This window comes from Hermetia illucens, chromosome 6 (assembly GCF_905115235.1).
Source record: "Hermetia illucens chromosome 6, iHerIll2.2.curated.20191125, whole genome shotgun sequence".
Classification (NCBI taxonomy): domain Eukaryota; kingdom Metazoa; phylum Arthropoda; class Insecta; order Diptera; family Stratiomyidae; genus Hermetia; species Hermetia illucens.
Window position 1 is genome coordinate 57,216,260 of NC_051854.1, and position 16,514 is coordinate 57,232,773.

Genomic DNA, 16,514 nt, shown 5'->3' on the forward strand with positions numbered 1-16,514 from the left:
TCCTTTCCTTCTAGGGTGCAAGACAAAGCAGCGAAGGAGAGGACATTACCGAATTGACTAGAGAATCATGGGAGGTAAGTCAATTTTCCATTACTTATGAAAACATCAGGTGAATATAGTCAGCTAGGGACTTGAATATGAATAAATGAAAATAATTGCAATTGAAAAGGACTCCATTAAAAAGTAAGATATAAAGTTCGTAGAAAATTTCCTCCGAAATCCAGAGGAATATAAAATTTTCTTGCTAGAATTATCATTTTATTCATTTTCCATTCGAATATAAGATTTCATAATTGATTTATTTCATTTCAAAAATCGAATCAGCTGCTTAAGGCACCCTATGTTAAAATCTACAACATAATCAAAACAGCCGGTTCGCATGATTTGGATTTGTTGGGTGGCGAGGTTAGGAGATGATGTTTAGTATAAAGTTCTAGTATCAGAAAAACCCCACGTGTATTGTATATATGGACGTTAAACGTTGAATAGTTTCATTCAAAATTAGACAAAAAAAAACAAAATGTTATGATTTCAAATTTACTGAAAACTGTTTGCGTCCCTTGGGTTTTGATTTCGTATTCAGTTCGTAGTTTTTGTTCCAATTTTTGTACAATTTGGTGTTTTGAAATTAGAGTATTAAATGTTCTATTTTGAATGATGGGGCTATATCTCGTAGAACTGTTAAAAACGACATAAGTATAAGAAGCACCCACTCTACTTTAGATGATTTTTGTTGCGTACTATCACATTCTAGAGATATTTACGTTGTGGCCATTATAATCAAAAATTTCACAAATTAATGTGGATAAATTCGACACCTTTTTCGCTGTACCATTTTCATTACATAACTCCCGAGAGGTGAATGATTTCATGTTAAAAGACAAAAGTTTCGAATTTATCCATTACCGAACAATGCACAAAATATTCGTAGGTGTTTCGTTAAGATGTTTCCCAACACAAACTATTGGAAAATAATGTGCCAGTAATTTTATTGCTTTTCTGATGATTGTTGAAATTGCAATGCATTCAATGTAGAGAAAAATCACACAACAAAATTCAACTATAAACATGAAATCTGTTATGATTTATACAATACACAAGGCAACACACTAAACATTTCAATCATCCAACAGATACTTTCTATCCTAAAGTTTCTAAAAAGTAAAAATTATGGCGGTAGGGATACGATACGGCTTAAGTTAAAGAAAAACAATAGTGGGGCGTTGGTACTTTTCTTGTGATAAAACTAGGTGAAATTAAGATTGAAAATAAATTGGATCGGACCAAAAATAACTGGGCTAAAAAGCAGCTCTAACTCTATATAGATTGGAGCCTACACCCGCTAATATGTTGGATATTAGGTATAGTTTTTTGATTTGTGTCCTTCGCGTTTTTATTATTATGTGATTATCCATGCGTCTGGTCTCACTGTATCTGAAGTATTAGAAAGAATCCCGTAGGCATATTTGTCGAAACTTTTCTTAAGACTTGTCCATAAATAAAAAAAACTAAAATTTTGTTTAAGAATCGAGGGAATGTCCGCCATCCACTTAATGGCGGATTAGACCAGTTGGAAAGCAATACACTTTCTCGGTTGTAGTCCACGGAACGCTCATCCTTGGGCAACCACCCAAGTTGCAAAATATATGACTTGTGGTTTCGTCCAGGGTAAAGGCAACTCATCAGACGCTGCCTCACCTCTGCCTTGGGAGCAGCGTGACCGAAGTGGTTACAAGGTGGCATTTGCTCTCTTATATTAATTCAAAAACACGACATTTGTATGAATTATAATGAACACAAAACCACCTTGTAAAAATTTTAGGCCTAAGCTCATCGAAGCTAAAATAAAATTTTGTTTAAGAATCGAGGGATTCCTAAGTCCGCCATCCACTTAATGGCGGACCGGACCACAACCGCGAAAGTATGTTGCTTTCCAACTGGTCCGGTCGGCCATTAAGTGTATGGCGGATTTACGAATCCCTCGATTCTTAGATAAAATTTTAGTTTAACCTCGGCCGGCTTAGGCCCAAAATTTTTATAAGGTGGTTTTGTGTTCATTATAATTCATAAACATGTCGTGTTTTTGAATTAATATAAGGGAGAAAATACCACCTTGTAACCACTTCGGTCACGCTGCTCTCATGGCAGAGGTGAGGCAGCGTCTGATGAGTTGCCTCTGCCGTGGATGAAACCGCATGTCATATACAGGGTGCGGCAGCATAACTTCCTTTTTTCAAAACTCAATAAAAACTATTGTATGCATCGGAAAATATTTATTTATTTTTTATAATGTAGGTACATGTCTAAAGTTTTTATTTACATTGTTTTGAAGATCAAATCTGTTAGGTGACGTCCCCCATTCTCCATACATTGCGTAAACCGATTTCTGGCGTTTGTCATGACTCTTGTTAGCATAGCCGGTGTTATGTTGGCAATTTCTTCTTGGATGTTGGTCTTCAAATCTTGTAGGGTTCTTGGACGGTTCACATAAACACGAGATTCCAAAAAACCCCATAGAAAAAAGTCACAAGGGGACAGATCGGGAGAGCGTGCCGGCCATTCCAAATCGCCTCTAATTGAGATAAGGCGCTCTGGAAAGTGTTCCCTTAAAACAGCCATCCAGCTCTTGAAGGGTGTGCTGTTGCACCGTCTTGTTGGAACCAAGTGTCCCCCAAATCCAAATTTTCTAGCCGTGGGAAAAAAAAAATTCTGTAGCATGTTTACATACCGGTCCGAATTCACTGTCACTGTAACCTCATTTTCCTCAAAAAACCAGGGACCAGTAATTCCAGCTGAGGAAATTGCACACCACACTTTGGGTGAATGCAAAGGCTTTTGATGCAATTCTCGAGGGTTGGTGTCAGCCCAGTAGCGCATGTTTTGTTTGTTAACCGACCCACACAAATGAAAATGGGCTTCATCGCTAAAAAAAACAATAGCACCCTCGGGAACGACATCAAGAAGAAGCTCACACGCGTTCATCCGAGAATTGAAGTCATGTTCTGAAAGTTCCTGCACTATCGCCATCTTATAAGGATGAAAATGAAAATCATCACGAAGAATTCTTCTCACAGAACGATCGGATAGTCGAAGGGCAGATGCGTGTTTGCGCGCAGAACGCCGTGGCGATCGCAACATTGACGCTCTCACTGCTTCAATGTTCTCAGGTGATCTAACGGGTCGAGGGACTCCAGTTCTTCCTTTTGTCGCACTTGCAGTTTGTCTGAATGTAGTGACCCATGTAACAATTGATTTGCGGTCTGGGACGGGAGCCAACGGGGCTAAATTAAATCGATTCCGAAATACACGCTGTGTGGCAATAACCGAACATCCGCTTGAAAAGTAAACCTCAACGGCAAAGGCACGCTCCTCACTATTCCAACGCATGATGGCAACTGAACTATGTCGGGACAAAACTTTACAGTATCCCCTCTTGAACGAGATCACTAGCGCTCCGCTATGACATCAACTAACTGAGTGGCGCGCATTTTAAAAAAGGAAGTTATGCTGCCGCACCCTGTATAAAAAAATTTTTGCCAAACATGCATGGTTTTCAAACACTTGTGCCCAATGGTGAGTATGTAAAGTTGTTGGTCCGTCGAGAAAGGGTCGCCCAGCGCTTACAGTTTTCTCAGGGTTGGAGGGCCAGGAATAGAAACTGATTTGGAAATTGGGGAGCTGCTATGGTCCTGGTTGCATGAAATTTCAAAGTGAAATAAAATTGCGGAGTTAGCTGAACACGAGAACGGTAATAAAGATCTTTGGCTTGTAATCAATTGAGGTAAAAAACTGTTGGCATATTGTTGATGCTCTTGCCAATGTAAATAAGACCCGTAGATACTTAAAAATAAGTTTCGATCGATGTTATCGGTGAAGAGAAAGATTGCTCCCCTTTGGTTTTATGGCTGCATACATTAGCATGGTGCTGAAATTGGATCGCATCCACAGGGTCGATCTAAACTTCGTTCTTGGGACTTATGCATCCATAAATATGATCAAAGCATCAAAAGGACACTACAGTACTACGCATCCGTAAGTAAGATGAAAGCATCAAGAGCAAGAAGACAAAGGGCATTTATTTTATAACAATTTTCAGTCGGGAAAGTCTATTGGAACTCTATTCGAAGTCAGTCCAGATGCTGCAATTTAGTATGGTGTCAAGCACATTTTATGCGTTCATACGAAGCCATTCCTGAAATGTTCACATTTGCTACAAATGAGAATCATATTAAAATAACCCTTAAAGAGGCAAAGAACTGGAAGCCGCTAGAAGCTGATGAAATATCAAGCTTTTGAGTAAAGCAGTTAAGGAGCGCTCATAGATTTAGTTCTATTATTTTTCTCAAAAAAGGCAACTTAAGTTATTCCCAAGCGACAGCGGTTTTTTCTTCGAGAAGTTTGCTAGTATAGCTTTATCTTTCAGTCGACATGCAGAAGGAAGAACCTACTCATGATGTGATTAGACATTGACATTGGAGCATCCCATAAATGGTTGACACGAAATAGTACCATTTCTTACATTAATTTAGTTGACCCTCAACTAAAGTTGTAGACCGATGTACACCGGCTGTTATAATTCCGTCTATAAAAGTCTCCACAAGTTGTGTTATATGACTCAGTGGAATGTCCCTAATTCGTCTAAAAGTACAAGGTGCGTACGGTATTTGAGGACAACTTCAGAGTAAAACTTATTAGCTTTTAATTTGAACATGAATGAGTGAAACTTGACGAACTTTTTACACAACATTAACTTATTATATATCGATAAACTCATTCAATAAAATTTCCATTAGTTGCAATAACCTCCTCGATCCGGGTCCCGAAAAGATTGCATGCCTGAATCAAATGTTCCTTGTTCATATTGACCATAACGGTATTCATTGCAGCCTTCACAGAAGAAATAGTGTTATGGGGATGCTTGTTGGTTTCACGCTCAACTACGCCCCATACGTAATAATCCAGAGGATTAAGGTCTGGGGAGCTAGGCGGCCATAAGTGCGGTGTTATGTGGTCATGGAAATTTTAAGCCATCCAATCTTGTGTTGCCATCGTTTTGTGTGAAGGAGCAGAGTCTGAGTTGAAAGATGTATGGGCTGTCACGCGAACACTATCAATCCAGGGTTTCACTACTGCCTCTAGAACCTCGATGTATGCAGCAGAATTCACTCGAACTCCCTGAGTGAAGAAGTGAGGTGGAATGACATGTCCTTTGTTGCTCACAACAACCAAAATCATAACAGTAGCTGGAAACTTCGTGTGCATGACAACAGGAACCTCTGTAGGATCGTAACAGAGCAATCTGTCATTTCTGCGGTTGGCCTTTTGGTCTTGGTCAATATTTTTTTCATCAGAAAAAAACCATAACATCTCAGGCGCTTCAGGGTGTTTAATTTTGTTTAGAAGGCGTTTTGATCGGATAACTCGCTGTTCCCGTGTTTGCTTCGACAAACACTGTTGTTTGCGCAAAACGTAGGATTTATACCGGAGATCTTCTTGGACAAGTTGACGGATAACACGGTCAGAAACATTAAGCACTAAGGGTCCTCGTCAATGATCGTTTGCACTTTTTGAATAAATTCTGCAGATCGGACAGTGTCAGAACGTCACAGGGTTTTTTTTGCGTTTTGCAACAGATTCTGTAGCGCCGCCTGATGCTTCCAATTCACGGCGAACCTTATGAATGAATGAATGGACGCACTTAAGAAAATTAGAGATTTCTAAATCCGTGCGATAGCGACGATAACCGCATGTTTCTTCATTTCTTGAGATAAGTTGTAATCCTCCATGTCTTATCTGAAAAAGAGCAAAAAGAAAAATAATGGTTTCGGGAAATTATAGCGACATATATGCATGTCCTCAAATACCGTACGCACCCTGTATATAGGTATATACCTAGGTTGGAACGAGTGTGCTTTATAATCATTGCAATTTGACCGTTGGTCCTGATCACTGGCGAAAACAGCAAGAACTGTTGTGCCTTGTCGGAAATTATGGAACAGAAAAGGGGACTACCGAAAATATAAGCAGTTCTAATGTCAATTCTTCAACGGAATGGGACCCACGAAGGAGACTTAATAAAATACTAAAGGAAATCGATCTGAGTGCCGTATACATTCAAACACAAGGAGCTGCTATTCTACAATTTGCATTCTTCTAGCTGTAAGATAAATAGGTAATAGCTGAAGCGGGCAGCCTATGATAGGCGCATTGTACTAAGCCCCAACTTATTTATAGTTTACTGTCTACGCTACTAACAGCTTCTCGCCAATTTAGTTCACCTTGTAAAGATAGGAACTGTCTTCAATATTGAAGGGAATTCTTAGTGTTTCCTGTTCAGTTCTTGGTGGAGTACAGGGCATCCATACAGTTTCTGATGAAACTGTGCTTCAGTTTCACTATCATCATACTTAATACTGTGCAAGTGATAAGCTCACAGTAGCGAGACAAACACAGAAGACTGGGATTCGAATCCAGAGCAACGAAATTGAGAGGTTGCCGCTCTACCCCCTTAACCATCGCGCCGTCAACGGAGAAGGCAAGGGAAGGGAATCCTGCTAAGAGATAAAAATATTGTTTTCTGATTTCATTATTTTTCATATAATATAGAGAGCGCTGGAAATTAGGCACTCTAAAAATGAATCTTTCCATTGTGCAAACTGAACTTTGAGCGCCCTTTGAAAAGTGTTGCCTTGATCTGTTCTGGTCACTGGTTATAGGGTTTGGAGTGCTGTAGGAGCAGATCCAGTTGATGAAAAGGGCAACTCGACGGAATCGACATTGATGGGCCCAAATTAATCTGAGGGTCTGAAGATATGATTTTCTATTTAGTGTCTTTTTGATGACTAATGCATTTTTTAGCCGAATTGGTATCGTCACTGCGGAATCCTGACTTTCTTCTGAAAGTCCGTCAATATATACACGCTGGTGAGACAGATTGGTTATTAAATGCTAGTCTTCCCAACGTACCTGGCATACATGAATCAACTAGATTGTTCAATATATCAAAGTATTCTATATATGTATATATCGTACTCTTCGATGCTGAGACGTAGCTGTTTATAGGGTTGGGGTGTGTGTGACCTTTCAGAAATTCTAGCAGTAAAAGCAGAGTTTTCTTCTTGGAAATTTGTCATTAGTGCGAGCGAAAATTCAGAGCCTTTATCTTTTCCTTCTCGTGGTCCTTATTTCCCGAGTGAGACGAGCCGAGATTTTAAGAATTTCATCGGCGGTGTTGTCCCTGCGTGGATTACCGCGGATAGATTCCGTGATATCGCTAGCTATCGGGCTAGCCAAGTAGCCAACAACTTTTGACGCATCATTTACAGCAGGAAACTAAAAAGCTGTCTGCTAATACTGCCAAGGAAGATGTGTCGGTAGCTATTTAGGTCGGGGAATTTTGACGGGAAAAAGAGAACACACTGATGAATGGGCTTGGTTCCCGAAATATGGTGTTTGTCTTTCTTACCAACATTTTTAATCAACAAAGGAACTACTCTTCAAAATCTGTTGAATTTTATTAAAGTAGGAAAAGCTCTACCTGAACATTCTTTTCTCGTCTTTTTAATGAGACCTTCTCTCCGTATTTTTTTTTTAGAAAAAAGACGAGGCTACTACTACTACTCTTTAGAACCTGCTTAATTTTATGTGAAAGGGTTATTCGGTTTTCAATAAAGAAAATATTATGTATCATATCATCATCATATATGGTTGCCATTCGCCCTTGGTGGGGTATATTGCGTCAACCGCACCTACTAATTAAATTGTCAGCGCAATCAAATATTCTGTCTTTCCCGAAGCAGTTTCTCAGCACTTTCTAGAGAGTAAAACAGCTTAGGTTCATCCAATCTCGTCTGCTTTACAAGGTTTTCGATCACATGCAGAATAATGATTTCGGCTTTTTGGAAACCTTGATCTATGATGTGATGTTACGTGTGCTAGCACGCGAGGCCTATAAATTGAAGAACTTTGTAATGATTTTGTCGAAATTAAATGGATTGTTTCAAGTCAAGTATATTTTACCCTCTCCCACTAGACAATGTGACATCTGTTTGGGTGTGGAAAAAGCGCTGACCCGATACTAAAATGTCCTTTGGACAATGCCCTGTGCATTGATGTTGAAGTGAAGACTTTGATTGTTAGAATACAATAGTAAAACAAGTCGGAAACCGGATGCTGAGCGCCTGGGATAGGAAGTGTTTTGGCATTTTTTTATATAAGAATATTTTAGTACCTGATGATTAAATTAAATTGAGCCCTTTCGGACCACCACATTCCTCTTCCTTAAAGCCAAAATTAATACCTGCTTGAAGAGTACTAATCGAGACCTTTCATTTGATACCCCACATGGCTATATTCGGTCGAAAAATATTGCACCTCTCTTTTAGGAGTATGGGGACCTTAAGTTAAAAAATACCAATATATTTCATCAATAGATGTAATCGTTTCTGAGAGAATTGCGTGGGACTGACAATAAACCGATTTGAATAAGGTTTTCTTGAAAATGAACCGATTTATTAGACTTAACATAGGGGCAAAGTCAGAGAAGCCGATGGAATAAGAAAATCCCTTTCGATTGCTCGCTTGGTGTTGGAAGGAAGTTTATTGGAAAACATTTGAAATTATGAAGAATTTCATAGAAGTTAATTAAAAATGATGAATAAGAATTTTATGATTTAGTCAGGGACAAAGCTCCCTCCCGATTGATTTATTTAATTAATATAATTATCATTGGAAAATTGAGAATACTTATTTCAGAACCTCTGAACTCCGCAGAGTCCAGGCACGAAACCTCATTGTAAATTGGATTGCCTGCAAGGTCTGAATCTTCGTCTCTTAATTGCAATGCTACTGATAAAGCTACGTCCCTTATATTGCAGTCTTTAATGTCAAGGCGCCGTCCAGATATTTTATTATTAATTTCACGTTTTCATCGCAACATCTTCGATGCACTATCAAAAATCTTCCTTATCAGTGCTATTGTTAAAGGTCATGGAAAAAACCCGCATTGATTCGAAATTCAAATCACATTTTACACTTTTTTCTTCATTAACGAGTCGTAATGTTGTGAGAACACAAACAAACTGTGGAATGGAAGGTTTAATTTCACATTGTTATCTGCTGCAAAGCAGTTTTGTTTGTGATTGTCATTGGATTTACTCAATTGGCTTTTATGGGGTTACTTGTAACGAGTTCAAATCTGCCTTTACAGTGCAAGATATTGCTTATCGTTTGATGTAGGTACTTTTCCGAAGGGAAGAAATTTATTGTTCCACAGATAATATTTATAGACAAGTAATTATAATATTTATAGATTGATTTTGAATTTTCCATGCAAACAATAAAATGTAATATAAGTGAAGTTTAGCTCAGTAGCTTCAATGTTTTATAGACTATAACTTCTTTCACGTTTAAGTATTTATTACGTTGCATGAAATTGACTATTGACTGACATTGATGTTCCAATGTAACTACATACATTTTTTTATAAGGAAAAAGCAAAACAAAATGGCGATGCCACAGCTGCTCAGACTTGGCTCCTTAAATTTGACTTGTGGAATACCCAGCCCCTTATAGCCAAATGAAATCAACAAATTAAAATTTTTCTTCAAAATATTAGGTTGTTGCAAATGAAATGTCGGATATTTGAGTAAAATTTCAAAAAACTATAACTTTTATGAAAATTAATTTTATTAGTCAAAATAAGAACCAGCAGCTTCAATGCACTTCTCCCAACGAGATACAAGGGCATTTATTCCAGTTTCGTAAAAGTCTGGGTTTCTAGAGCTAAGAAATTCTTCAAAGGCAATTTTGACAGCTACTTCATTGCTGAATTGTTTCCCCGCCAAAAAGTGATCCAAATGCTTAAAAAAGTGGTAGTCGGTTGGCGAGAGGTCGGGTGAATATGTTGGATGAGGAAGAGTCTCATATCGTAATTCATTTAATTTTTGGACCGTCATTCTGGAAACATGAGGTCGGGCGTTATCATGGAGCAGTATCACTCCATCTCTGTTGACCAATCTAGGCCGCTGAACACGTAATTTCTCGGGCACTTCATCAAGTTGGGCACAATATTTCTCTGCATTAATTGTTTCACCACGCTCCAAAAACGAATAATGAATAATTCCAGATGCAGACCACCAAACAGTTACCATTACCTTCTTCGGGTGAAGGCTCGGTTTTGGCATGTGTTGTGGAGGCTAATCGGCATCTAGCCATTGCACTGATCTGCGACGGTTGTCGTACAATATCCACTTTTCATCGCATGTCACTATTCTGCGCAAAAAGGGATTGTTCCTGTTGCGGTTGAGTAGAGAACTGGATATTTCCATTCGCAGCGCCATGTTTTGCTCGTTGAGTTCATGCGGAACCCACTTATCAAGCTTCTTCACCTTTCCAAGCTGTTGTAAGTGCCGAGATACTGTCGAATAGTGTACGCCTATTTTCTCTGCAATGTCACGAATCGATGATCGGGGATCAGATTCCACTATCAAACGCAACTCGTCGTTGTCGATCGATGGTCCTGGGTGTCCACGAGGTTCACTTTGGAGGGTCATGTCGCCTGATCGGAATTTTTCGAACCACCGCTGTGTCGTTCGTTCGTTTGCTGCGTCAGCTCCAAATGCTCTGCAAATGTTTCTGGTTGCCTCCGCTGCGTTGTGACCAAGTTTAAATTCATATAGAAAAAGTAGACGTTTTTGACTCCCTTCCATGCTTTTTTCTTTGAGTTTTACTTGGAACTTCAATGACGATTGAAACTGAAATGACTCCTTGATCGAACGAACGACTATTTATACTCAATTATCCCATACCACCAGAGTCACCTTGCGGCAGTTTTAAACATTAAAATCATAACTAACTTCACTTCATTGAAAAATCCGACATTTAATTTGCAACAACCTAATACATTATTCTAATTTTATAAAATGCGGAGGGCTTGTCCCCCTTAATACTTTCACCCTCTATCAAGAACAATGTAAACCTGGATTATTTTTCTATGATAGCCAGAATCCAACTTTTGAAACACGACCACTGCGCCTATGCGGCATCTTTTCTGGCTTCTGGCATAATGTTATAACTCTCCACAGGATTTCTGGAGGAGGCTATACGTTTCTCCTATTGCTCTGTGGGACTCAGCTCTAGGGAGAGCCGCTCGTCGACCTTCTCGGGATAGGCATGCGCATTATAGCATTCTTCTGAATATGTGATCTATCCACTGCAATTTGCGCTTTCTAATAAACAATATTGTCATCAACTTTCCGAATTTTTCGAATCATTATCGTTCTAATTAATCCTAGATTGATAAACTATATTTACGGTTGCATTGTTCATAAACATACTATATGTCTCTGAAACACTTTACTTTTAAGGTCACCTAATGTAAGGATTACGAGGGATTTTAATTTAATCTACAAATATTAGTTAAAAAAAACTTTCATTGACAATTTAAACATGAAAAAAAACAAAATCAATTTGAGCATTCTAGGCATAGACTATCGCAATGTTCCATACATATGTGACGTTTGCAGGAGGTGCAGATAAATCTGGTCACACGTTTTTTTATAACAGCAGAAGTTAGATAATTTCCTGGTTTGGTTTTTAGGGTTTGTTACATCAGGCAAAGTATGGCCTAAAATGGCATCGATGTTCCGTTTTAGGCAGCGACTCAAACTTGGTGTTTCCTGCCGACGCCGTAACCGTGATCTTACCTGACACTTCTTTGATAAATGCCCATCTTGTCAGTGGTTTTTTTATTATTACGGGTATTATTAAAGACATGGATGACAAAAGAATTGGCTTTAACATACCGTAAAAGTAGCAAAGTGGCCATCGTAGGGTTTTTCTGTTGCACGACATATGATACATTTGATCAAAAGTGTCAACAGCATCTTTGGTCGAGTTAAAAAACTCTATACTATTCGGCTTACCAGGTGGGGCTAAAGTGCAAATTCCATGAGTAGTGGATAAAAGCAAAACATTTTTATTTCTCCTGGAAGATACCAATGTAGAGTTTCCGTCATAACAAAAAAAAAAGAAGATGATCTTATTTGCCTTGGCTGAAAAGATGCGAAGGTATCTTGCGCTTCTTAGATCTAATTGTATCTATAATTGTTAATTTGTGTGGATCCTGGAATAGTTTTTTTGCCAATGGTACTGGCATGAACCAATTATCCATAGTCACATTACGATTACTGCCTCAAATAGTTTCATTATGTTGCTTCACAAAGAAAGATGCCAGAGGTTCTCCATTTATATTTGTACCTTTTCCCATATATGGTATTGCATCTATTATGTAGTTTGTCTTAGAGTCACAGAGGACTACAGTTCTTACATCATATTTGTCATATTTCGATGGTATGTATATGCGGAAGGGACAACCTCCACGAGACTCTAGTAGCTGTTTACCCACTGTTACATATGAAACAGGTTTGAAACTATCTCGACATACAGAAATGAATATATTCCATATTTCCCTTATAGGCGCAAACTTATCAGGAGCTTTTCGTTCTTCGCGAGTTGATTTTTCATCGAAACTAAGACAATTCAACAAAAAATCGAATATGTCTTTAGACATGGATGATACATATTTTGTCCCACTTTCAGCTAGATCGAACAGCTCTGCACTGGTCAGATAGTTATCTTCCTTCCTTGCGGCTAAAGATAGCAATCCTATCAAGGCATATATTTTCTCTCAAGTATCACCAACGGTTGCTTTTTAGTAACTTTTTAGCGAATCCGAAATAAACAATTTGAATTGTTCCAATGGAATCATTGCATTTTTCGCTTCATTCTTGGGTCCTGGAATACTGTGAACAATTGTGATTGTGATTGTATTCTGCTAGTGCGAGCTTCGGAAGGTTGTGCTGACCATTTGTGATCATTCTTGCCTCTCAAATTCATAGTTGATGAAAAAATTGTTTGAGCCTGTTGTCGTACAGCTGAGCTCATCTGTTTTGTGGGTTGCTCATTATCTGATGAATCAGAAGAATTTATACGACGTTGGCAATAAATATTTGATGTTCTAAGAGGTTCGTCATAAGAATCGCTTGAAACATCTGTTGGTATCCATCTGCCTCTAAATCTGCCTTTGTCCAAATCATTGCATCCCATCGAGGTGTATAGGGCTTCATCCTGCTGACCTATTAGTAGACTATGCAGCAGCACAATGCAACGAGATAGTGATCTGAGAGCATTCGTCCCCCTATATACTCTAACATTCATCCTCGACTAGTTACGGCATTTCTTAAAATGAATTATTAAAATCGGTTTACTGTATGTCTGTCCGTTACATGTATTTTTTTCGGAGACGATCATAGCGATTGATACCAAATTTGATAGAAAGGTGGGAACTGTGAACACTCACATATACAGTGAGTTACATCCTTTTACGTTGAATTTAAGGTGAATCCCCATACATGCAAAAGGAGAGTGTAAAATTTTTTTTCGTCAAGTATAGTCATGTGGGGTATCAAATTAAAGTTGGGGAGTGCGGGGGGTTGAAAGTGATCATTTCTTTAAGGGGGCCATGCTCAGAAAATACCAAATCGAAAAATCTGAAAAAAAATTAGGAGGCTGCCACTATATGGTGCCTTGGATCCGAAATACCTTTCGTACCGATATCTGTTCAAATAAAGTTAGTAATAGTATATTAGAGATTAGTAGATGATGCTAATCCTTCTTGTTGTATGGTGCCTGTGCGTGTGTCCAACGGCATAGGTGGTGGATCCGAAATTTTTACTGGACGGCTCATCGACAGGCTGCTGCTCAATAAGAGTGTTCCTTTTCTCAGTATATCGGTATTTTCTGCTTGCTGGCTGTCAACCGAAGACGTCCCTTTTTCTGCATTTGACTGATGTCGTCCTACTGTCTTAATCGATTGATTTCGTCCTACTGTCCTCCTCCGCCTGCAATGATAATAACAAACATAATGTCTAGTTTACTTTCTGATGTGTACATATACAGTTTCCCCGCTGCCTGATTTTGTCGAACGAATTGCTCCTCCTTAACCCGTCTCGCTAGCTCCTCCACCGTCCGACCTCGAACCTCTTTTCTTACTACATCTTGCGACGTCAAGCTAAACCCGTCCGCCCGCAAAACGCACCGCTCTCCAAATGCCAACACTCCCTTTCCGCTGAGAGTGCTATCCTCTCCCTGCCCATCTGAGCAGAGGAGCATAACTGCCACTACCTTCCTCAGGATAAAGAGTCGGTGGTTACCTGTGCTCATTTTAATTATTCCATCCTAAGGGCTAGCCCAACTGCCACGGCAGCCCTTATTATCAATTTTGGCAAAAATGCTGGTCACACATCCTTTCAGCCGACATAATGATAGGGACTTTCTTTTCACATGCGAAGCGTGTCTCATTAGTTGCCCACAACATCGGGTTACATTCGCTAATTCCCTTTTCACTCATCAGGGCGAAATGTTGAGCGGCACTACTAACCGCCAAATAGTCGGTTTCCAAATGGTAATAATGAAACCCTCCATCCAGGGCCGTCGGAATAGCATGCGCTCGGAAGAGTTGAAACAATTGCTTCTCTAGCAATGGCACATCAAGTCGAAACAGCAGCTCGCGACCACTTTGCGCACCATTCGAACCTTCATCAATTGATCCAGCAACTGATTATTCAGACTCAGACTGCTGAAAGGTTTACAGAAACCGCCAATTCTCTTCTTCCCACTTCTGAGACCTGTTCTCCCAGGTGGTGTACTTCCAAGAGAGTCTATATAGATTCTAGATCTCTGGAGTTCACGAAAGTAAAATCCAGTTTTTTAAGACAGTCCAACCTGGTCGACTCATTCTTATTAAGGACACTGCACAGCCTGGAAGTCTCCCTTTCATCTTACCGTTTCTCACAGTATGCTCTAAAAGAGTCTCGTTTCGAAGGTTTTACGAGCCTCTTAGATTCACGCTGTGAATTCCGGAAGTTGAACCAATCTACTTCCTTATTGCTTTTGCAAAAACGATTCAGAAGGCGTCTGCTAGATTTCCTGAGTGTTTGAAATTCTCGGTTCCACTATAAAACCGTTTTATCGCTTTGGCTTCGGGAAATAGCATAAGTCTCTTCAAAGCACTCTAAACGTGTGCGATTCAGAGTTTCAAATTGATTTTCTATCGCTTCCCTTTTTTCCTGGCAAGCCTGTAGTCCCTTCTTTGCGGCTGAAGTTTCCTTCTGCCAAGCCTTCCTCACCCGTTTTTTTGGGAGAGTGAGGCAACAGTGTCACCGTCAAGCCGGCCGCCAGCACGTCAAGGGGGTGTCCAAGGGAGAGAGCTCGGTGGATTTTGTATTCAGTGTTTCATTACGTGAGTCAAAAGGAGTTACGATTGGGATTAGATTAGTAATCAAATTAGTGGATGCAACGCCTTGGTCACAGCGCAGAATACGCAAAATGACAGCTATAAGTTCCTAGATGCGGAATAGTTGCAAATGATATAGAAAAGTAGAGAAGGCTGTTGATCTCCAGTTCTTCGTATGTTTGTCTCGACACAACGATTTCTTTAAATTCTCGCTTGTAATAAGAAACTCGCGGTTAAGGAGAAATTATATTTTCATCAAATAATACCAGTCTAAGTAAATGTTATCCCCCATTCTTTCAGTATATTTACAATTATTTAAGTTCTTAAATCAATGACGTTAGCACCAAGGTTGAATATTTTGTGCCAACTTAAAGTATTTACCTTTTTGTTGATAAAAGTTCGACATGCTCCTTTCTTTACAGTATCAGAGTAAAATTAAGAATTTGTAGGCGGATGCGTTAATGGTACGAAGACGCATAAATGAACACATCATTCGTGAATAGCGAAAAACATTTTATTGTTACAAATTTAACAAAAACAAGAGTCGGTCGAGCTGAAATATATCTGGCACCGTGCCATTGTTCTAAATAAACTCCGAGATAGAGTTGAAATGTACAAATGTTCTTCGGGTTAGGTTCTGCCACGTACGAGATGTGAATTCGTTAATTCTCCGCATTTCGTAATTATTTAATTATTTCATACTTGAATAGTTACGCGACCGGGCAAGCAGAATAGATAGCACTCGTACGTGTCCCCAGCTTGATTCTAATTGAAATTGATTGCGTTCGGGGTTTGAAGTGAATGAATAAAAAGTGATCAATAGTGATATGAATTGAGGCACAAATGAGTCTCACGTAATCGAAAAATGCTACAGAATATCAGTAAGCAAACGAGTTGGTCCGGCCGCTGCTAACTACCTTTCGTTTGTATGGGATGTAATTGATTCGCTCATTAGGAAATGGATACGTAAAGTAAGCAGCCCACTTTACGTGAACTCGGTGCGAATTAACTAGTTTATATTAGATCCCCATATTATGTTAGATTTGATCTGATCAAACGTGGTCATCTCGCAGTTTTCCCAGCCTCCATGCCCGTGGCCATCGTCGCCCTGACTTAACACTTCAGGCAGATCGCATATTGCATTTGCAAGCTATTACGTCGAAGCTTCCTCATTTCGTAGTTCAAATACTGATATGAATACCTGGTAAATGTAGAGGGA

At 39.3% G+C, this 16,514-nt stretch overlaps 1 protein-coding gene across 20 annotated transcripts in view; it reads left to right on the forward strand.

The window, feature by feature from the left end:
* Positions 1-16,514, forward strand: part of LOC119658683 (TLD domain-containing protein 2) — a 357,611-nt gene that overhangs the window by 280,701 nt on the left and 60,396 nt on the right. For 13 of the 20 annotated variants that reach the window (XM_038066255.1, XM_038066256.1, XM_038066259.1 and 10 more), the window contains 2 exons: positions 15-74; positions 325-405. In XM_038066255.1, coding sequence (XP_037922183.1) covers positions 15-74; positions 325-405 — 141 coding nt within the window. The remainder of the gene's footprint in view (positions 1-14; positions 75-324; positions 406-16,514) is intronic. The other 7 variants (XM_038066252.1, XM_038066269.1, XM_038066265.1 and 4 more) reach the window with 1 other exon arrangement.